The sequence below is a fragment of the Myotis nattereri genome, assembly GCF_964212035.1.
Source record: "Myotis nattereri genome assembly, chromosome: 16".
In the NCBI taxonomy this organism is placed as follows: domain Eukaryota; kingdom Metazoa; phylum Chordata; class Mammalia; order Chiroptera; family Vespertilionidae; genus Myotis; species Myotis nattereri.
The window spans coordinates 14649700-14668078 of NC_138091.1; the positions used below are offsets into that span (position 1 = coordinate 14649700).

General features: G+C 38.7%; 1 protein-coding gene across 3 annotated transcripts in view; it reads left to right on the plus strand.

Annotated features, from left to right (window-relative positions):
* The window catches only part of LOC308531971 (myosin-8), a gene marked incomplete at its 5' end in the record, with an annotated part of 76328 nt that overhangs the window by 36062 nt on the left and 21887 nt on the right, over positions 1-18379 (plus strand). For 2 of the 3 annotated variants that reach the window (XM_081109113.1, XM_081109114.1), the window contains 10 exons: positions 10886-11089; positions 11720-11863; positions 11961-12117; positions 15625-15652; positions 15753-15867; positions 15958-16050; positions 16179-16242; positions 16907-17005; positions 17097-17200; positions 17427-17565. In XM_081109113.1, coding sequence (XP_080965239.1) covers positions 10886-11089; positions 11720-11863; positions 11961-12117; positions 15625-15652; positions 15753-15867; positions 15958-16050; positions 16179-16242; positions 16907-17005; positions 17097-17200; positions 17427-17565 — 1147 coding nt within the window. Of the gene's footprint in view, positions 1-10885; positions 11090-11719; positions 11864-11960; positions 12118-15624; positions 15653-15752; positions 15868-15957; positions 16051-16178; positions 16243-16906; positions 17006-17096; positions 17201-17426; positions 17566-18379 lie in introns of those variants that run through there. The other variant, XM_081109115.1, reaches the window with a different exon arrangement.

Consider the following 18379-nt stretch of genomic DNA (forward strand, 5'->3'; position numbering starts at 1 on the left):
ACCGCCCCCTGTCACTCACAGAGCAGGGCCCATCAGGGGGGCTGGGGCTCCGTACCCTGTCACGCACAGAGCAGGCTTGATCAGGGGGTTGGGGAGCTCCCCCATCACGCACAGAGCAGGGCCCATCAGGGGGTTGGGGAGCTCCCCCCTGTCACGCACAGAGCAGGCCCGATCAGGGGGTTGAGGAGCTCCCTCCTGTCACTCAGAGAGTAGGGCTGATAGGGGAGTTGGGGCACCACCCCCTGTCACACACAGAGCAGGGTGGATCAGGGGGTTGGGGCACCCCACCCTGTCACACTCAGGGCAGGGCCGATGGGGAGGTTATGGCTCTACCCTGTCACACACAGAGCAGGGCCCATGGGGAGGGGGTGGGGGTTGGGGTGCCGCACCATCACACACAGAGCCGCAGGGCGATCAGGAGGTTGGTGCACCGCAGCCTGTCACACAGAGCCGCAGGGCGATCAGGGGGTTGGGGTGCTGCACCGTCACACGCAGAGCCGCAGGGTGATCAGGGGGTTGGGGAGCTGCCCCCTATCAGGCACAGAGCAGGGCTGATCAGGGGTTGGGGCGCCTTCCCCTGTCACGAACAGAGCAGGGCCGATAGGGAGGTTGTGGCCCCACCCCCTGTCACACACAGAGCCGCAGGGCGATCAGGGGGTTTGGGCGCTGCCCCCTGTCACACTGATCCCAGTGCTGGGAGGCATATTACCCTTTTACTATATAGGATAGAGGCCTGGTGCATGGGTGGCGGCCGGCTGGTTTGCCCTGAAGGGTGTCCCGGATCAGGGTGGGGGTCCCCACTGGGGTGCCTGGCCAGCCTGGGTGAGGGGCTGATGGCTGTTTGCAGCTGGTCATACACCCTTCAGGGTGGGGGTCCCCACTGGGTTGCCTGGCCAGTCTGGGTGAGGGGCTGAGGGCTGTTTTCAGGCTGGCGGGTGACTGAAGCTCCCAACCGCTCCTTTTTTTTTTTTTTTTTTTAATTCTGGGCCAGCTTTAGCTCTGAGGCTTGACTCCAGCTCTTAGGCCTCTGCTGCTGAAAGCAGGTTTCTGGCCTTTGTTTACCTTCTGTATTTGAAACAATGTTGCGATCCTGCTGGCTGAAGCCCGGCGACTAAAGCAGGTTTCTGAGGTTTTGTTTAGCTTCTATATTTGTAACATAGTTGCTTAGAGTTGCAGCTCAGAGGCCGGCAGCGGCAGGCGGGGAACGTTGGAGTCCTCCGTCACTGAAGCAAGCAAGCCTCATGTTCACTTCAAGCTGCCTGGCTGCCGGCCGCCATATTGGCTGGCAGTTAATTTGCACACCGCCCTGATTAGCCAATGGGAAGGGTAGCGGACATATGGATAATTACCATGTTTCTCTTTTATTAGATAGGAGATATATATATATGTATATATATATATTACACACATATACATATACATATATATATATTTGATTTATCTATATGGATATATATTTGATTTATATATATGGATATATATATATATATATTTGATTTATGATTTCATAGAGAGATGAAGAGGGGGAGAGAGGAACATCTATGATGAGAGAGAATTTTTGATCAGCTGCCACCTGCACACCCCACACTGGGGATTGAGCCCACAACCCCGGGCATGTGCCCTGACCGGGAATCAAACCATGACCTCCTGGTTCATAGGATGACGCTCAACCACTGAGAAACACTGGCTGGGCTCATGATGGATTTTTAAAGTAGCTACTTGCATTTTAAAAGTTTGATGTAAGATAAAATTACTTAAAAAGGGTGAAAATAAAGGTATGGGAAAAGATAAACCACATATATGCTACCAAAAAATAAAAGCAAATATAGCAAAAATAATATTTTTGGGTCAAATAATACAAAAAGTGGCAGAGATAATTCATATTTTATTTTTTTAAAGATATAATCTACCAGAGAGATATAATGATCACAAATTTCCATGGAGTTAGCAACCATCTTTGAATTCTATAAACAAAATCTGAAAGATCTAAGAACCATCATGATAGAGGATTTTAACCAATATCTACTAGAAAAATAAGAGATCAGGTAGGAAAAGCTAAAAACATAGATGGAGAACATAAATAACAAGCTCGATCATAAATATGAAATTTTATAATCAACAATGTGAAATATAAATAATTTTCAAACATCTAACATATGCATTTTCAGTGAAAGTGATATCACTCTTTGGTAAGTGAAAATTAGGTCTGAGGGGTGCAAAAAAAATCTTAGATATTGTCATAGTTTTTTATTCCCTTCCAAACTCAACTCCACCTTTAAAAATACCTTGTTCTTGTTAGGGAGAAATTAAATTAAATTAAAATTTATTTAATTAAAACCTTATTTCTTAGTATTTCATTTCTTAGGGAGAAATTAAACTTAACTAATGAATTTAAGTAATTTTTTTCTCCTCGGTGGGCAGTAATGAAAAAAATAAAACATAGTAAAAAAACAATGATCTAAAACAATCACAAAAATTTGAGCCATGTTGGGAAATGAACATTTAGAATACCTCTTAAAGGTAACTGTTATTGACTATAGAAAAACTAAATAGTTGGGGGAAAGAAATGTGAGAAAGGTTTCACTGTATGCTCTGCGCTTCTAGAAATTTGAAGCATGTAAATGTATATACTACATAAAAAGAAGATTCTATATTGTTTTCATTTTTATTGAATTTATTGGGGTGACACTGTTTAATAAAACTATATAGGTTTCAAGTACAACTCAATAAAACATCATCTGCATATGAAAAAACTAAATAAATGAGAGAAAGGAATGAATAAAATTAAAAGCAGAATACAATAAAATTAAAAAATATAAATAATAAAGAGGAAGAGATAACTACACAGGAGTTTTTAATTATAAAAGGTACGCATAAAAATTTCAAAAATCTAAAATCTTACATGAAATAGGTAGTTTTCTAGGAAAATACAAAATTTACAAATGGGACACACACACACACACACACACACACACACAGAACAGACTAATCAATGGTCATGAAAAAAGTAAATAATAGTAAAATGTTTATCCTCCAAAGATGCCAGAGCCCAACAAGTTCATGGAGGAACTCTAGCAGACTGTCATGGAACAGATTATTCACATCCTAAAAGCACTGCTGCAGAAAATAGAAACAAATGGGAAGTGACTTGTTTTACAAGATGAGTATGATCCTAGTATCAAAACCAGAAAAGGATAGCAGAAGGAAAGAAAACTATGGCCTAGTCACATTTGAATTCAGACGCAGAAGTTCCACATAAAAATTGTAAACTTAAAGCAATAGGGAATTAAACAATATTATATCAATAGGTTTTATTTCATGAACTCCAGAACAGTAAAATTGAGAAAACCTACCACAAAATTCACATTATATAATTCATATACCATAGAATTCATTATTTAAATGTACAATTCAGTGGTTTTAGTAGATTAGAAGTTGTGGAATCATGTCCACTATCTGATTCCAGAACATTACATCACCTCAAAAAGAAACTCATTAGCAGTCACTATCCATTCTCCCCTTGTCCATCCTCTGACTACCACTAGTCTAATTTGTCTCGATAAATTTTCCCATTCTTAACATTTTATATAAATGAAATAATCAAATATGGCCACATTAATCTGGCTTCTTTCACTTAGCATAGTGTTTTATTTTTTATTTTATTTTTAAAATGTTTTTACATTGATAAGGAAGGGAGAGGGATAAAGAGAGAGAAACATTGATGAAGGAGAAACATCAATCAGCTGCCTCTTGCACACCCCCTACTGGGGACTGAGCCCACAACCCAGGCATGTGCCCTGACTGGGAATCAAACCAGTTACCTCTTGGTTCATGGGTCAACACTCAACTACTGAGCCATACCAGCTGAGCTAGCACAGTGTTTTAAAGGCTAATCCATGCTGCAGCATGCATTAGTACTTCATTCCTTTTTATGCCTGAATAATATTTCATTGTATGAATATATCAGATTTTCTTTATCCATTTGTCAGTTGATAGACATTTGGGTTGTTTCTACTTTTTGGTTATTATGCAAAATGCTTCTATAAACATCTGTGTACAAATTTTTGTATAAGCATGTTTTCAATTTTATTGGGCATATTCTAGGAATGGAACAGTTTAATTTCTTTTTATGATCAAAATTATTAGCAAACTAGTCCAGCCAAGGCAGCTCAGTAGGTTGGAGCATCATACTATACACCAAAAACATTGTGTTGTGGGTTTTATTTCCAGTCAGGGCATATACCTAGGTTGGGGTTCTATCCTCGGTCAGGGTGCATATGGGAGGCAACCCATCGAATGTTGCTTTCTCACATCAATAAACATATCCTCAGGTAAGGATTTTTAAAATTTTGGGAAACTAGGTATAAAGTATATAGCAAATATCATACTTGATAAAATATTAGATGCAGTCCAATTAATGTCAGGAACAAGATAAGAATCACTTATCTTGTATAGAATACATATAGAAGTATCCCGGTGTCAATAATATATTAATACTATTCAACATTGTCCTAAATGTCTTAGACAATGCAATAAGAGAATGAAAAGTAATGTCTAAATTATAGAAAAAGAAGATATAGATTTGTGATTATCTGTGCATAATACATCAAAACCCCAAGAGAATCAAATAAATTATTAGAAGTGATAAGAAAATTCATCAAGGGGGCCAGATGAAAGATAATAGAAAAATCAATAAACTTCAGAAACACCACTAATCTGTTAGGGACTGTGTTTGTATGTAACCAAAAATCTGAGTAAACAGTGCCTTATAAATATTAGTGGTTTATTTCTCTTCACCAAACAAAATTCTTCTCATGAATATCAAAGCTAAGGTCTGATATTCTCTTGATCTTTATTTCAAGGCTATAGCTCCAACCATGACATCTATTTTCTACACAGGAAAAAAGGATGAAAGAAAAGGGAAAGGCAGTACCAGAGGAGTCTGCTCTCTTTTATAAAAGAGCTTCTCTGCAAGCCCTACCTGCTTGCATTTCATTAGCCAAAAAAGTGTCTCATGGGTATTCGATGCAAAGAAGTCTGGGAAATGAAGTTTAGTTGGCATACTGCTGCCACAAATAAAAGGGAGGTTCTGAGTACATGAACTCATCTGCCACATGCCAGTAACAACAAGTAGGAAGTATATAGGAAAATAATCCCGTTAACCATAGCCACACAAAAAAACCCCCCTACAAATTCTTAGTAATAAACCTAATTAGAAATATAGAAGACATTCATGAAAAAAACCACACTAGGATCTTAAGAAATGCTAAGTGAAATAAGTCAGACCAAAAAGGACAAGAGCAATATGATTTCACTTATATGTGGGATCAAAACAGCAAACAAACCAAAAACCTCATAGATGCAGACACCAGAATAGTGGTTAGCAGAAAAGGAAGGTGCAGGGAGGATGAAGAGGGTGAACTATGTGAAACACCATACGAGGTGACGGAAGGAGACTTGACTTCAAGTGGTGCGCACACAATAGAATATACAGATGTCTTGTTATCAGTTGTACTCCTGAATTTACAAAATGTTACTAACCAATGTTACACCCATAAATTTAATAAATTTTAAAAACTAAAAAACTGTTGTAAGAATATCTTTTAAAAAGACTTGGAATAAATAGAAAAAATATATCATACTTGTGGATTGAAAGACTCACTATTGTAAAAGTATCAACTCCATTTAATTAATTCAATTTAATCAAAATCAAAATCCCAACAGGATTTTCCACATAATCTGATGCCAAATTTCATACAGTAGAGTGTAAGAATTGTCAAGACAACTTTGAAATAAATGAATAATTGGGGGAAATCTGCCCTGCATGATCAGATCTCAAAATATGTGCTATTGTCCCCCAAAAATGATACAAAATATGGAATCCAAAAACAGATTACATTCTCTCTCTCTCTAACATACACACACTGATCTAGATTACAAATATCAGTATTTTCTTTAAAAACATTAGTTTGAAATTATAGAACAGATTGTCTGGTGCAGCTCAGTGGTTGAGCATCAACCCATGAACCAGGAATCGCTGGGCCATAAGGTGGTTTCAATTTTTTATTTTTTTTAGGAAATGCCATACTGTTTTCCACAGTGGCTGCACCAATCTGCATCCCCACCAACAGTGCACAAGGGTTTCCTTTTCTCCACATCCTCGCCAACACTTATCATTTGTAGATTCATTATTATTATTGTTGTTATTATTTTAAAGTATTTTTATTGATTTCAAAGAGAAAGGGAGAGAGAGATAAAGACATCAATGATGAAAGAGAATCATTGATTGGCTGCCTCCTGCACACCCCACACTGGAGATCAAGTCCACAACCCAGGCATGTGCCCTTGAACGGAACTGAATCCAGTGCCCTTCAGTCCACAGTCTGACTCTCTATCCACTGAGCCAAACCAGCTAGGGCTATTATTATTATTTTTTAATCCTCACTCAAGGATATGTTTTTTATTGATTTTAGAGAGAGAGGACGGGGGGAGGGGGGGAATAGGAGGGGAGGGGAGAGAGAAATCAATGTGAGAGAGAAACATCTATTGGTTGCCTCCAGCATGTGCCCCAATCAGGAATCGAACCTGCAACCTGGGTATATGCCTTGACGGGGAATCAAACCCGCAACCTTTAGGTGTATGGAATGATGCTCCAATCAACTGACCCGAACCAGCCAGGGCACATGCCCCGGTTGTGGGCTCAATACCCAGTAGGGGGCATGCAGGGAGGCAGCTGATCTGATCTATGTTTCTATCTCTCTATCCTTCTTCCTTCCTCTCTCTTTAAATATCAATAAAGACATATGTGTTTGTTTGTTTTTGATTTCAAAGAGAAAGGGAGGCTATTGCTATATTTATTATAGCAATTATTTTTTCTGATGTATCTCCTTGGGCAAGGAAAACAAAAGAAAAAGTGAACAAATGGGACTATATCAGATTAACAACTTTTTGCACAGCAAAGGAAACCATCAACAAAATGAAAAGACAAACCACTGAATGGGAGAACATATTTACTAAAGATGCATCTGATCAGGGGTTAATATCCAAACTTTATAAAAGCTCAAACAACTCAAAACAAACAAACAAAAAAAACCCCAAAAAATCCAATTAAAAAATGGGCAAAGAACTCGAATATACACTTCTCCAAAGAGGACATACAGATGGCCAATAGACATACGAAAAGATGCTCAATGTTACTAATTATCAGAGAAGTGCAGATTAAAACCACAATGAGAGATCACCTCACACCTGTTAGAAAGGTTATCATCAAGAAATCCACAAATGGCCCTGGCTGGTGTGAGTCAGTGGTTTGGAGCATCATCCCATACTCCTAAAGGTTGCAGTTTTGATTCCTGCTCAGTGCACACAACCAGGTTGCGGGTTTGATCCCTGACAATGTTTTACTCTCACATCGATTTCTCTCTCTCTCCCTACCACCTTTCCTCTCTCTCTAAAATCAATAAAAAACATATTCTTGGATGAGGATTAAAAATAATAATAATGAATCCACAAATGATAAGTGTTGGCGAGGATGTAGAGGAAAGAAACCCCTTGTGTACTGTTGGTTGGGATGCAGGTTGGTGCAGCCACTGTGGAAAACAGTATGGCATTTCCTAAAAAAATTAAAAATTGAACCACGTTATGCCTCAGCGATTCCACTTCTGGGACTATATCCAAAGAAACCCCAAACACTAACTTGAAAGAATATATGTACCCCTATGTGCATTGCAGTGTTATTTACAAGAGCCAAAATTTGGAAGCAGCCCAAGTGTCCATCAGTAGATGAGCTGTGGTACATTTACACATTGGAATACTACCCAGCTGTAAAAAACAAAACAAAAAACAAAAACAAAAACAAAGCAACCAGCAAAAACGAAGGAAATCTTACCTTTCGCCACAGCCTGGATGTATCTAAAGGGTATTATGCCAAGTGAAATAAGCCAGTCAGAGAAAAAAATAGTACCATATGATTTCACTTATATGTGGAATCTAATGAACACAATATACAAACTAAATAGAAACAGACTCATAAGATACAGAGAATAGTCTGACAGTTGTGGGGCTGCATGGCTGGATGAAATAGGTGAAGGGAGTAAGCAAAAACACACACACACACAAAACACAACAACCCATGGACAAAAACAACAGTATGGAGATTACCAGAGGGAAGGGGGTTGCGGGCAGGTCAAAGAGCGTAAATGATGGATAAATGGTGACAGAAGGAGACTAGATTTTGGATTGTGAGTACACAATGCAATATGCAAATTATGTATTGCAGAATCGAACACTGGAAACCTATATAATTTTATTGACCAATGTAACACCAATAAAGTCAATAAAAAAGATTTTAATTTTAAAAAATTATGTTATAATTTGTTTAAAGAATAGGGTATAAATTACATTAGTGTTATATTAATTTTAAAAGCAGATAAGACCTATATATTCTATATATATGTGTACTGTATGACCCTATTTATATGTCTATGTATTATTTTATTATTGCATACTGGCATTATAGACATTTTTCTCCTTGCTTATTTTTTCCACACTGAATAAATATTATTTTCTAATGAAATAATAATTTTTTTCCATGTTGAGCAGGTAGGCACTGACCCAATGGTGAAAACTCAGTGTAGAATTTCCTCTCACACGGGCTCTGCTGCCCAAGTTGAGACTCCAAGGATGAGCCTGGGCAGTGACCCAAGGGAATGAGTCGGGGGGGTTCCTGTGGTAGCAAATAAGGAAAAGTGGTTGGGGCCCGGACAGCAATTGTCGCTGAGTCTCTGATCATTGAGTTACTGCAGGCATGCATGGAAGAATTTGCCAAAACGAATATAGCTCTTAGGAACTTACTTTGAGGCCCCACCAGGCACTGTCGAAGATTACCTTCCCAGCATACTAGAAAGTCTTCTTTGCCGGCAGAGAGGCCCCTGTAAAATTATTTATAGGAGATTGGTTCGCATACTCAAAACGATATGAATACTTCTAATTATATCCAAACATGCCAAATGTCAGTACAAATTATGCTGAGGGTTCATGCTGCCAAATGTCTTGCCCTAACAAAGAGAAGATAGCTGCAGCATCAGCACATTAGTTCCTATATAAGCACAACAGATCCCGCTGCTTTATCTCCAAGACCCAGAGGTAAGTGATGGGGGTCTTGGGGCTTGAAGGATCCCGGGGGGTACAAGGAGCCTGCCACATGATCCATCTCTGAGCATGAAACTCTTCCTCCCAACTTTGACTTTTATTTTCATAGAGCTAAGCTTTAGACCAGGGAAATTTTAATTCTGGAACTACTTTACTAGCATTTCAGAGCTTAGAAAATTTTTTTAAAAAATTGTTGTTTTACAGTGTTAGACACTTCTGAACCTGCATTTTCATCTGGAACTCCAGAGGTAAGACTCAGCTTTATTCATTTATCGATGACATAGGGAAGTTATTCTAATGAAGATGAGAATGGCTCTTAATTAAACACCATTTCTACGTTTTTGCAATTATGTTAGATGGTGCTTCCAAGTGAGTGGCTGCATATAAATGCTAGCAAGTCATATTTTCAGAACATCTTATTCTCAGAGACTACCTTCATTTGAGTTCCAGGATTAAAGGACATTTAGGCCAGAATGAATTGTGACAGTGAATTCTCAGCTGCACTTATATCTGTCTAGGGGCAATGGTCTGTTCCATGCCAATCTCCTTGTACTGCAAAGTATTGAACAATTAAACATTTTACCAAGATTTTTTAGGCACCCAGAAAAATTTTACCTAACAATTTAACAAACATCTTGTAAAAACCATAATATTTCAGCTACTTTCTAATAATTCACTGCTATTGGTTTTTAGAAAGATTTATTAATGGTCATTAAAAAGTCACAACTATTACACCAACAGAGTGCTAAATACAGTACCTAAATTGGAAGAGCTCCAGGCCCTTCCTCAGGTAATGTACACCTGAAAGTAAAGGAAGATTCGATCAATCTAACATACCAATGTTGCCAGGCCTGTCTCTCAATCACAGGACAATGGGTTACATGCACGGGGTGAACTCTTAATTTTTGTCTCTTTTCTTTTTCTGGATGGAAAAAAAAAGAAGCTGTGGAATTTATATGGAAAGAAGGGGCCTTCTTCATGCTGAAGCTCTCATTTCTAACAATTGAAATCTCTCATGCCAAAAGAATGTCAAAGAGACTTTGGAGTTAAGGCAATGCTAAGTCTCTTGGTAACAAACCAAATGACAACAAACCCAGAATACTGAGAATTTATTATGAGGTTCTTTTAACAACCCACTGAGAGATATAACCCCAAATATTAACCTAAAGTAGGTGTTAAAAATAATTATTTGCCTTATGAGTTTTTTAAAAACGGCCAACTATAAAGGGAAGGATGTTTTTGACAGTTTTGAGCACATTAATCTTCATTTCACAAGACAAACTTTCCTTCCGAATTCTATGATTTCCCTAGCATATGGCAGATGAAAGCATGCAGGGAAAAAAGAAAGGATTAAAAAGTGACAGTTGTTTTAAAACAATCCACCAACAGTTTTAGCTATAGATATTGTTCCAGTTTAGAGATTAAAATGATGCAAGGTTTCCGTTCTCACTCAATTGTAGGTACCCAATCCCCAAGGATCAAGTTACATACACTCTGGGAAGGCAATTTTCAAAGTCTTAAAAATGAAGACTCATTCCACACCAGTCCTGTGTTAGAGTTTCTGTGTTAGAAAACTGATAACCACAGTTTGAAAGAATAGTTACAGCCTAGGCAATAGAGGCTCAGCATTTCTTTCATTTCAAATCCTAACTCACATTTTATGCCTTCTGGTTCCTACTTTCCTGCTGTCCCATTTCTTCCCAGGGCAGAATCCCCTGCTAAATAAATCGCAGCCATGAGTTCGGACGCTGAGATGGCTGTTTTTGGTGAAGCCGCTCCCTACCTTCGAAAATCAGAAAAGGAGCGGATTGCGGCCCAAAACAAGCCCTTTGATGCTAAAACATCAGTCTTTGTCGTGGAGCCCAAGGAAGCCTACGTGAAGAGCGTCATACAAAGCAAGGATGGAGGAAAAGTAACTGTAAAGACAGAAAGTGGAGCAGTAAGTAAAAACCTGGAGAAAAACTTCTGTTTTATTTCTCTCTCTTCCATTCGAGTTGAAGCCTTACTGGGTAGGAATCTCTACGCCTATGGCCAATACAAGCATCCTTGTAGTTCATTTGAGAACATCATATTTGAAAGCAAAATAAATTCTCAGCAGTAACCTCATTTCCTGCCTTCCCAACTCCCCACACAACTTGAACCCACTAGTATGGACCTCTAGCATTTCCCTTCAATTCCCCAACCCCCACATTTGGAAGAATAAAAACTAACTTCTCCTATCAAACGAAGTATTGTTTACTAAGTTAAATAATGTATTAATATTTCCATTACTGCCCCCCCCCCCCATAGAAATTACTTGTAATGAATGGCAAGGAAAAAAAAAATGCAGCCTATTAGAATAAGAGTGAAAGGACATAACCTGGTAACCTGGGAGGGGGAATGTGGAAGGAAAAAATCTTTTTTAAAAGTTCATCATAGGGAACAAATTTTCTTAGCATCAAACTCTGAAACGAGTATCTTTTCATTTCAGACTTGCAGTGTCTGCAAGTGTAGGTTATAACCAAAACAGATAAACGCAAACCCTGCCTCCAATCATTAACACAAACTGGTCTCTTACTTTACTTGCCAGACTCTGACTGTCAGGGAAGACCAAGTCTTCCCCATGAACCCTCCGAAATATGACAAGATCGAGGACATGGCCATGATGACCCACCTGCATGAGCCTGGAGTGCTGTACAACCTCAAAGAGCGCTACGCAGCCTGGATGATCTATGTGAGCGCCCTTCCTCATCTGTTTATTGTTTATCTCTGCGAGAAAAAACATGGCCCACATGCTGCATAGAATTTTTTAAAAATTCTGCTTTTCTCAGACCTACTCAGGCCTCTTCTGTGTCACTGTCAACCCCTACAAGTGGCTGCCGGTGTATAACCCCGAGGTGGTGGCCGCCTACCGAGGCAAAAAGCGCCAGGAGGCCCCGCCCCACATCTTCTCCATCTCTGACAACGCCTATCAGTTCATGCTGACTGGTGAGTGGGTGATTAATCTGTTTACAGAAATGTGGCAACAGAATTTTAAACAAACAAACGAACGGGTTTTTCTGGGCCTTGATTATAATAGTACACTGCAGCCACAAGGGGCATCACTGATTTCAAAGAACGTTCAGAGCCATAATGACATAATGTTCAGCAGCCAGCCATCTCCACTTTACAGGTGAATGAAGGGAAGGAAGCTCACTGGGTTCACTGATCTGCCCAAGCTCAGCCAGCCAGACACTGGAAGCCTAGTTGAAACAATTCACAGAACTCTGTAAACATGTTTGCTTTCCCGTATTTTTTTATTTTCTGATTTGGATAGAAAAAATGTTCCAATAGATTCTTTTTAAATATCCACATCCAGAGCGATCAAGGAAAATAGCAGCCATAGCTGGAACGCTTTGTGAATTCTTATCTTTATCTTTAAACTGCACAGCTAATATTGCCAGCCTTGCGGGTAAAAAAAGGTGAAAAATAGAGCTATCACTATCTTCCCAAAAATCTTGATGCATTTTCCTATTAGAATAAAACAATTAAAACCGCTCTTTCTTTGAAAATATTTTTAAAAATGATTTCAAAATTGGTTATTCCTGTCTTATCGAAGTATAAACAAAAACCTTTGATATGCATTACAGGCCCAAATACAGCATTAAAATCTTTTATCTTCACACAGCAAATTTATTGCCTTTGGAAATGTTCTAAATTCCTGCATTTCCTGTTGGTCCATGGGATTTGAGTAACTGCGAGGGTTTTGTTCTATTCTGTTGTGTTTGTTTGGTTGCACTTGTTTTTAAATTGTCCTTTTAAGGAGAAGAGAGAAGAGAAAGGAATTAAATGGGAATCTTCCCTTACTAACTGGCCAGCAGTTCTATAAGGATTTCATGCCAGTAAACTGTTCTGTGGTTGTTCACAGAAGCGAACTGCCTTTCAGAATTCATGCACATGCTGGCTTATTTCAGACTTCTAATACTCAGCAGCTTCACTACCACTGCCACCCCTGCTACCAAGGTCCCCTCAAGCTTTGGAACTGCTCCAAATTCAAGATTACTTGTGGTTTCCAAACACGATTTACGTATAAAATCATGCAAAACTGTGGCGTTGGACCTGGTGATGTTATTTTAGCATTGCCAAGAGACTAGAACATTGTTTTCTGATCTAGGCTCCCACTGGGTGTAATAATGATCTTTCATTATTTTTCTTCTACTGAAAAGAAAAATCAATCTGAAAATGTTCCAAGATCTGTATATACTTCCCTGGACTGAACTTTAAAGTTCTCTAAAATCTGTATCTACAGCTAAACAATATCCATATTTGTATCCATTTCTCTGAATAGATTTTTAGATTTGAGAATTCTCTAAAATCTATGATCTATTGGTATAAAATTAGAGTTTTAACATATCATAAGATTGGTATAAATCAACTTATCAATCATATAACTAGTGACAATTTTTGTTTTTAATATTTAAAAATGAATATGAAATAAAAAGAATAAAAGTAAATGATAATGGTTTTTATAAAGCATTTTGGAATCCTTCAGCAGAGGAATTCTCTTAAATCCTGAGGATTTTTATAGTAGCAGCATCTGCCATAAACTTGATATGCCCATATGTCCCAGATACTATCATTAGTCTATATCAGGGGTGGGCAACCTTTTTGTGAGTGCATGCCAAAACCAGCAAAATCTCTGACTCAAAATTCGTCTGTGTGCCAACCCTAATTTTTTGAGAACATGTTACGCCTACTTGATAACTCTTAAGGTGTACATATGTGAAGAACCTTGAAGAAATAATAAAATTCATTCAAGCGACAAAAACACAGTATATGATGATGAAAAATACATTTATTTTTTAATGTATACATGTACCCTGATAGTCCAACAGAAAACTTTATGACTCCATTTGATATTATCAGTGGGACTTTTGCTGCTGCATCACTGATGACTGAGATTTTACATAAGGTTTATATTTCGTGACCTTCAGAGATATGCACGAGCTACTGTTTTCATCCGTCAGGCTACTCCTATTATGAGACTTAACAAAATTCATCACTGAGAACAAAGATTCACAAGCATATGTGGATGAAATCAAAACACTGGTCGGATCTAGGAAGGCAGGGAGAGTTAAGGCAGAGGCACAGAAATTACTCTTCCCCTCTTTCGTCAATCCATGTCTATGGTCTTTAAGATAACTTGTTATGTAAAATTATTTATTTATCTAAGATGCACCTACACTGAATTTAACTGAAAAATAAAAAAGTCGATATTAAGAAAAAAATTGTAAATGGAAGATTATAATAGAGGGTTTCACGTGCCAGCAAAAGTTACTGGCATGCCATGTTTGGCACGCGTGCCAGGGGTTGCCTACCCCTGGTCTATATCCTTCTCTCCAGGAAACTGAATGAATCCATTGGATAAGTGGTGGATAACTAGCCAACAAAATTTGTGAATTCATAAACTCATATGAAAGCATACACAGGATATCTTTTCCTAGATTGGGGGGAGAGGGGGATTTTCCCCCCTTTTATGTGAGATAACTAGTTATTAGTGACCTGAGAATAATTTTGGAGTAATTTATACTAATATCAGCTCTTAAACTAGCTGTACTGATCTGAGATTGTGCTTATTTGTAATAAAAGTGAAGTGAATCTCTAAAACAATGCCTTCCAAAAAAGGTAAATGAACACAAACACAATTCCAGATCCCTTCCTTATTTAATACCAGCAGTCAAAGTAATGATATCAAGAACTGAGAGGGGGACAGGTAGCAAAAAAATATATAAACTAGAAGTTAGGCCTGAATATCTTTATCCTTAACAAGCTATATATTTATTTAAAAAGTGACTTATTCCATTCTGGGTCTCAGCTTCTTTATCTGTTAAACTTCAAAATTCTATGATTCTTACTGAAGTATTTACATATGAAATTATATGATCCCTGGGGTTTTCTCTAAAACAATCTAGTGAGATATGGCTGGGGGGGAGGGGAAGGTGTATGGATTATATAAAATTGATCAAATGTCTGGCCAGTGTGGCTAAGTGGTTGAGCATCAACCCATGAACCAGAAGGTCAGTTCTATCCCCAGTAGGGGTCATGCAGGAGGCAGCTCATCAATGATTCTTTCTCATCATTGATATTTCTATCGCTTCCTCTCCCCTTCCTGTCTTTGAAATCAATAAAAACATTTTAAATAAAATGACCAAATGATAATAATTGTTGAAGCTATATAATGGGTATATGGGGGTGCTTTATTGTCTCTACTTTTGTATATGTTTGAAACTTCCCATAATATGTTATAAAAATTCATAAAATACAAAAAGAAATAGATGATCATTTGCCTCTCTTTTTCAATTTTTTCTCCAAGTGGAAAGTACTATATTGGAGGCTAAAAAACACACACAAAAATTATAGGCAACATCTTCAAAATGTGAAAAATGATAAGCTGTATTTGATCTGAACTGATTAAAAAAATATTCATATTGACTGGGCTTGATTTCTCTTTCACAGACCGCGAGAACCAGTCCATCCTGATCACGTATGTGGTATTTTTAATCCTCTCTGGTTTGTGGTGATTATCTTAGATGTTAACAATGTGAGCTGTAGTTCTGATCTCTTCTCTGGTTTCTATTTGACAGCGGAGAGTCTGGTGCAGGGAAGACTGTGAACACCAAGCGTGTCATCCAGTACTTCGCAACAATTGCAGTTACTGGGGAGAAGAAGAAGGAGGAAGCTACTTCTGGCAAAATGAAGGTGAGTCCAATACCACAGTCAGAATCAAGACTGTCGGGGCGCTCAGGAAGTGGGGAGCCTCAGATGTGAGCACTGCAATTGCCTTTGCAGGGGACACTGGAAGATCAAATCATCAGTGCCAACCCCCTGCTGGAGGCCTTTGGCAATGCCAAGACCGTGAGGAATGACAACTCTTCTCGCTTTGTAAGTGTCTTGGTCACAGAGGGGTCTTCTCTGCCTTTAAGTGCCAAAGTAGCCATCTGAATTATCATTTCAACTGCATCACTGTGTGCTTCAGCTTTTTAATACTAAATCATCTTTCTCTTTTCAAGGGTAAATTCATTAGAATCCACTTCGGTACTACAGGAAAGCTGGCTTCTGCTGATATTGAAACATGTGAGTAACAGGACCATTGAAAATCAAAAGAGAGAGACGAGTGATTTCATTAACAGGGATATTTTGCAACAGTTGGTACGCACTGAGACTGCTGCCAGTGTTGCCCTTGAGCCAATGCCAGGCTTATCCATGGTCCACTGTGTGCTCCATTTACCTCAATCTCAGACTGATGGTTCTATAGCACATTCTGGAATTGCTGCCTCAGAAGCAACTATGAAATTTTTTTTCCAGGACAAACATTAGAGCTATTTATAGGTTCTTAAAAGTGACCTATAGATTTAGAATATATCTCTGTGATTTGCTCTTGATTTGAGCTTTGGTAAGTGTTTCCACGGAAGCCCCTAACCACAGAGTCTGAGGCGATCTAAGAAAGGGATGCTAAGGATCAATTATAATACAGAGGCTAAAGATCCCCAGAGGGAAAGTTTATTTTTGCTAGAGCAGCTATGCTTCAGTCTCTGCTCTTAAATGGTAAGAACCTTGGGTAGCTCCCGTATCTATTTGAAATTCATATATGTATCACCAAAAGGATCGATCACCAAACAGAAATCTCAAGAGAGCCTGTATAATGTCCCCAATTGTACAAAGACACTGAGATTAATTTACTTTCTCAGCAGCATTTATATTTTCTTCTAATTCAATGTCTAATGTCATTTCTTTCCAGATCTTCTAGAAAAGTCCAGAGTTACTTTCCAGCTAAAGGCAGAAAGAAGTTACCATATTTTTTATCAGATTACTTCCAATAAGAAGCCAGATCTGATTGGTAAGAAAGATAATAAATTCATAGATGAAATTTAATATTTTTATTAACAACTTCTAATGTACAATGTATCTCCTGAATTCTATGTGCCCAGAAATGCTCCTGATCACCACGAACCCATATGACTATGCCTTTGTCAGTCAAGGGGAGATCACAGTCCCCAGCATTGATGACCAAGAAGAGCTGATGGCCACGGATGTAAGTCAGTCTCTCTCTCTCTCTCTCTCTCTCTCTCTCTCTCTCTCTCTCTCTCTCTCTCTCACACACACACACACACACACACACACTTTTAAAAAAACCTATTATGAATGGGGATGACAATAGCAAACTCACTGTAGCTATGGTTACTTTAGGTTACAGTATAAACTCTCCTAAATGTTAATCTCTTCTGCCCTCATCTTTATCCTCTCATTTCTCCTGGTAGAGTGCCATTGACATCCTGGGCTTTACTCCTGAAGAGAAAGTGTCCATCTATAAGCTCACAGGGGCAGTAATGCACTATGGGAACATGAAATTCAAGCAAAAGCAGCGTGAGGAGCAAGCTGAGCCAGACGGCACTGAAGGTACAAAATGAAGCTCCATCTGGGTTCAAATTAGAGAAAATGGCAAGAAAAAAAAGCTTATTCTAAATTCAAATCTTTTTAGTCAGACTTCTGAAGGGCACACACACATTTATACATTGCATGCTTTCCTCACCCCCGTTCCTTCCTCACATCTCCGTATCGCCATCATTTCTATCCAGCCCAAATAAGTTAAAATGAACCTAATAAACCACTTATATGTAAGAAAATAACAACCAGGGGCGGGGGGTGGGGAGCGGGGAGAGAAGGAACGATCATTAGAAAGAGAATGAGATGGAATAGTGCTCCTGGCTTGCCTTGGCAATGGCGGGCAGGTATAGAAGATAACTTGACCTAGTGGTCTCTTTCAGCACTAGCTAGATAAGCCTGGTAGCTGGTAATACAGGATCTAACCAGCCACAGCTGAGGGTGAAGGATGTTCCTAGACATCTGCATGCGTGTATGTTGACTATATATTAACCTGTAGACAGTCTAGGCAGAAAACAAGATAAAAAGAAACTGAGAAAGGAAAACAGTGTACTCCATGCACAGAAAGAACATGGAACATATAGGACCTACCACCGAGGCTGGTTATCTGCCCCTTGAAGCCCTTCCTGACCTCCTGGCTTGGCATTCTCTCTCCACCTCCTAAGCTTTTCAGCAATTACTTCTGTACCTGACATGTGGCATTTACAGTATAGTCATTGACAGAATTTTAGAGACTCTGTAGTGTTATTTATTTCCCACATTTTCAGATAAAGAAACTGATCCAATGAGATGAAATTGGGAAGAGCAAAACTAAGATAAGGATCCAAAT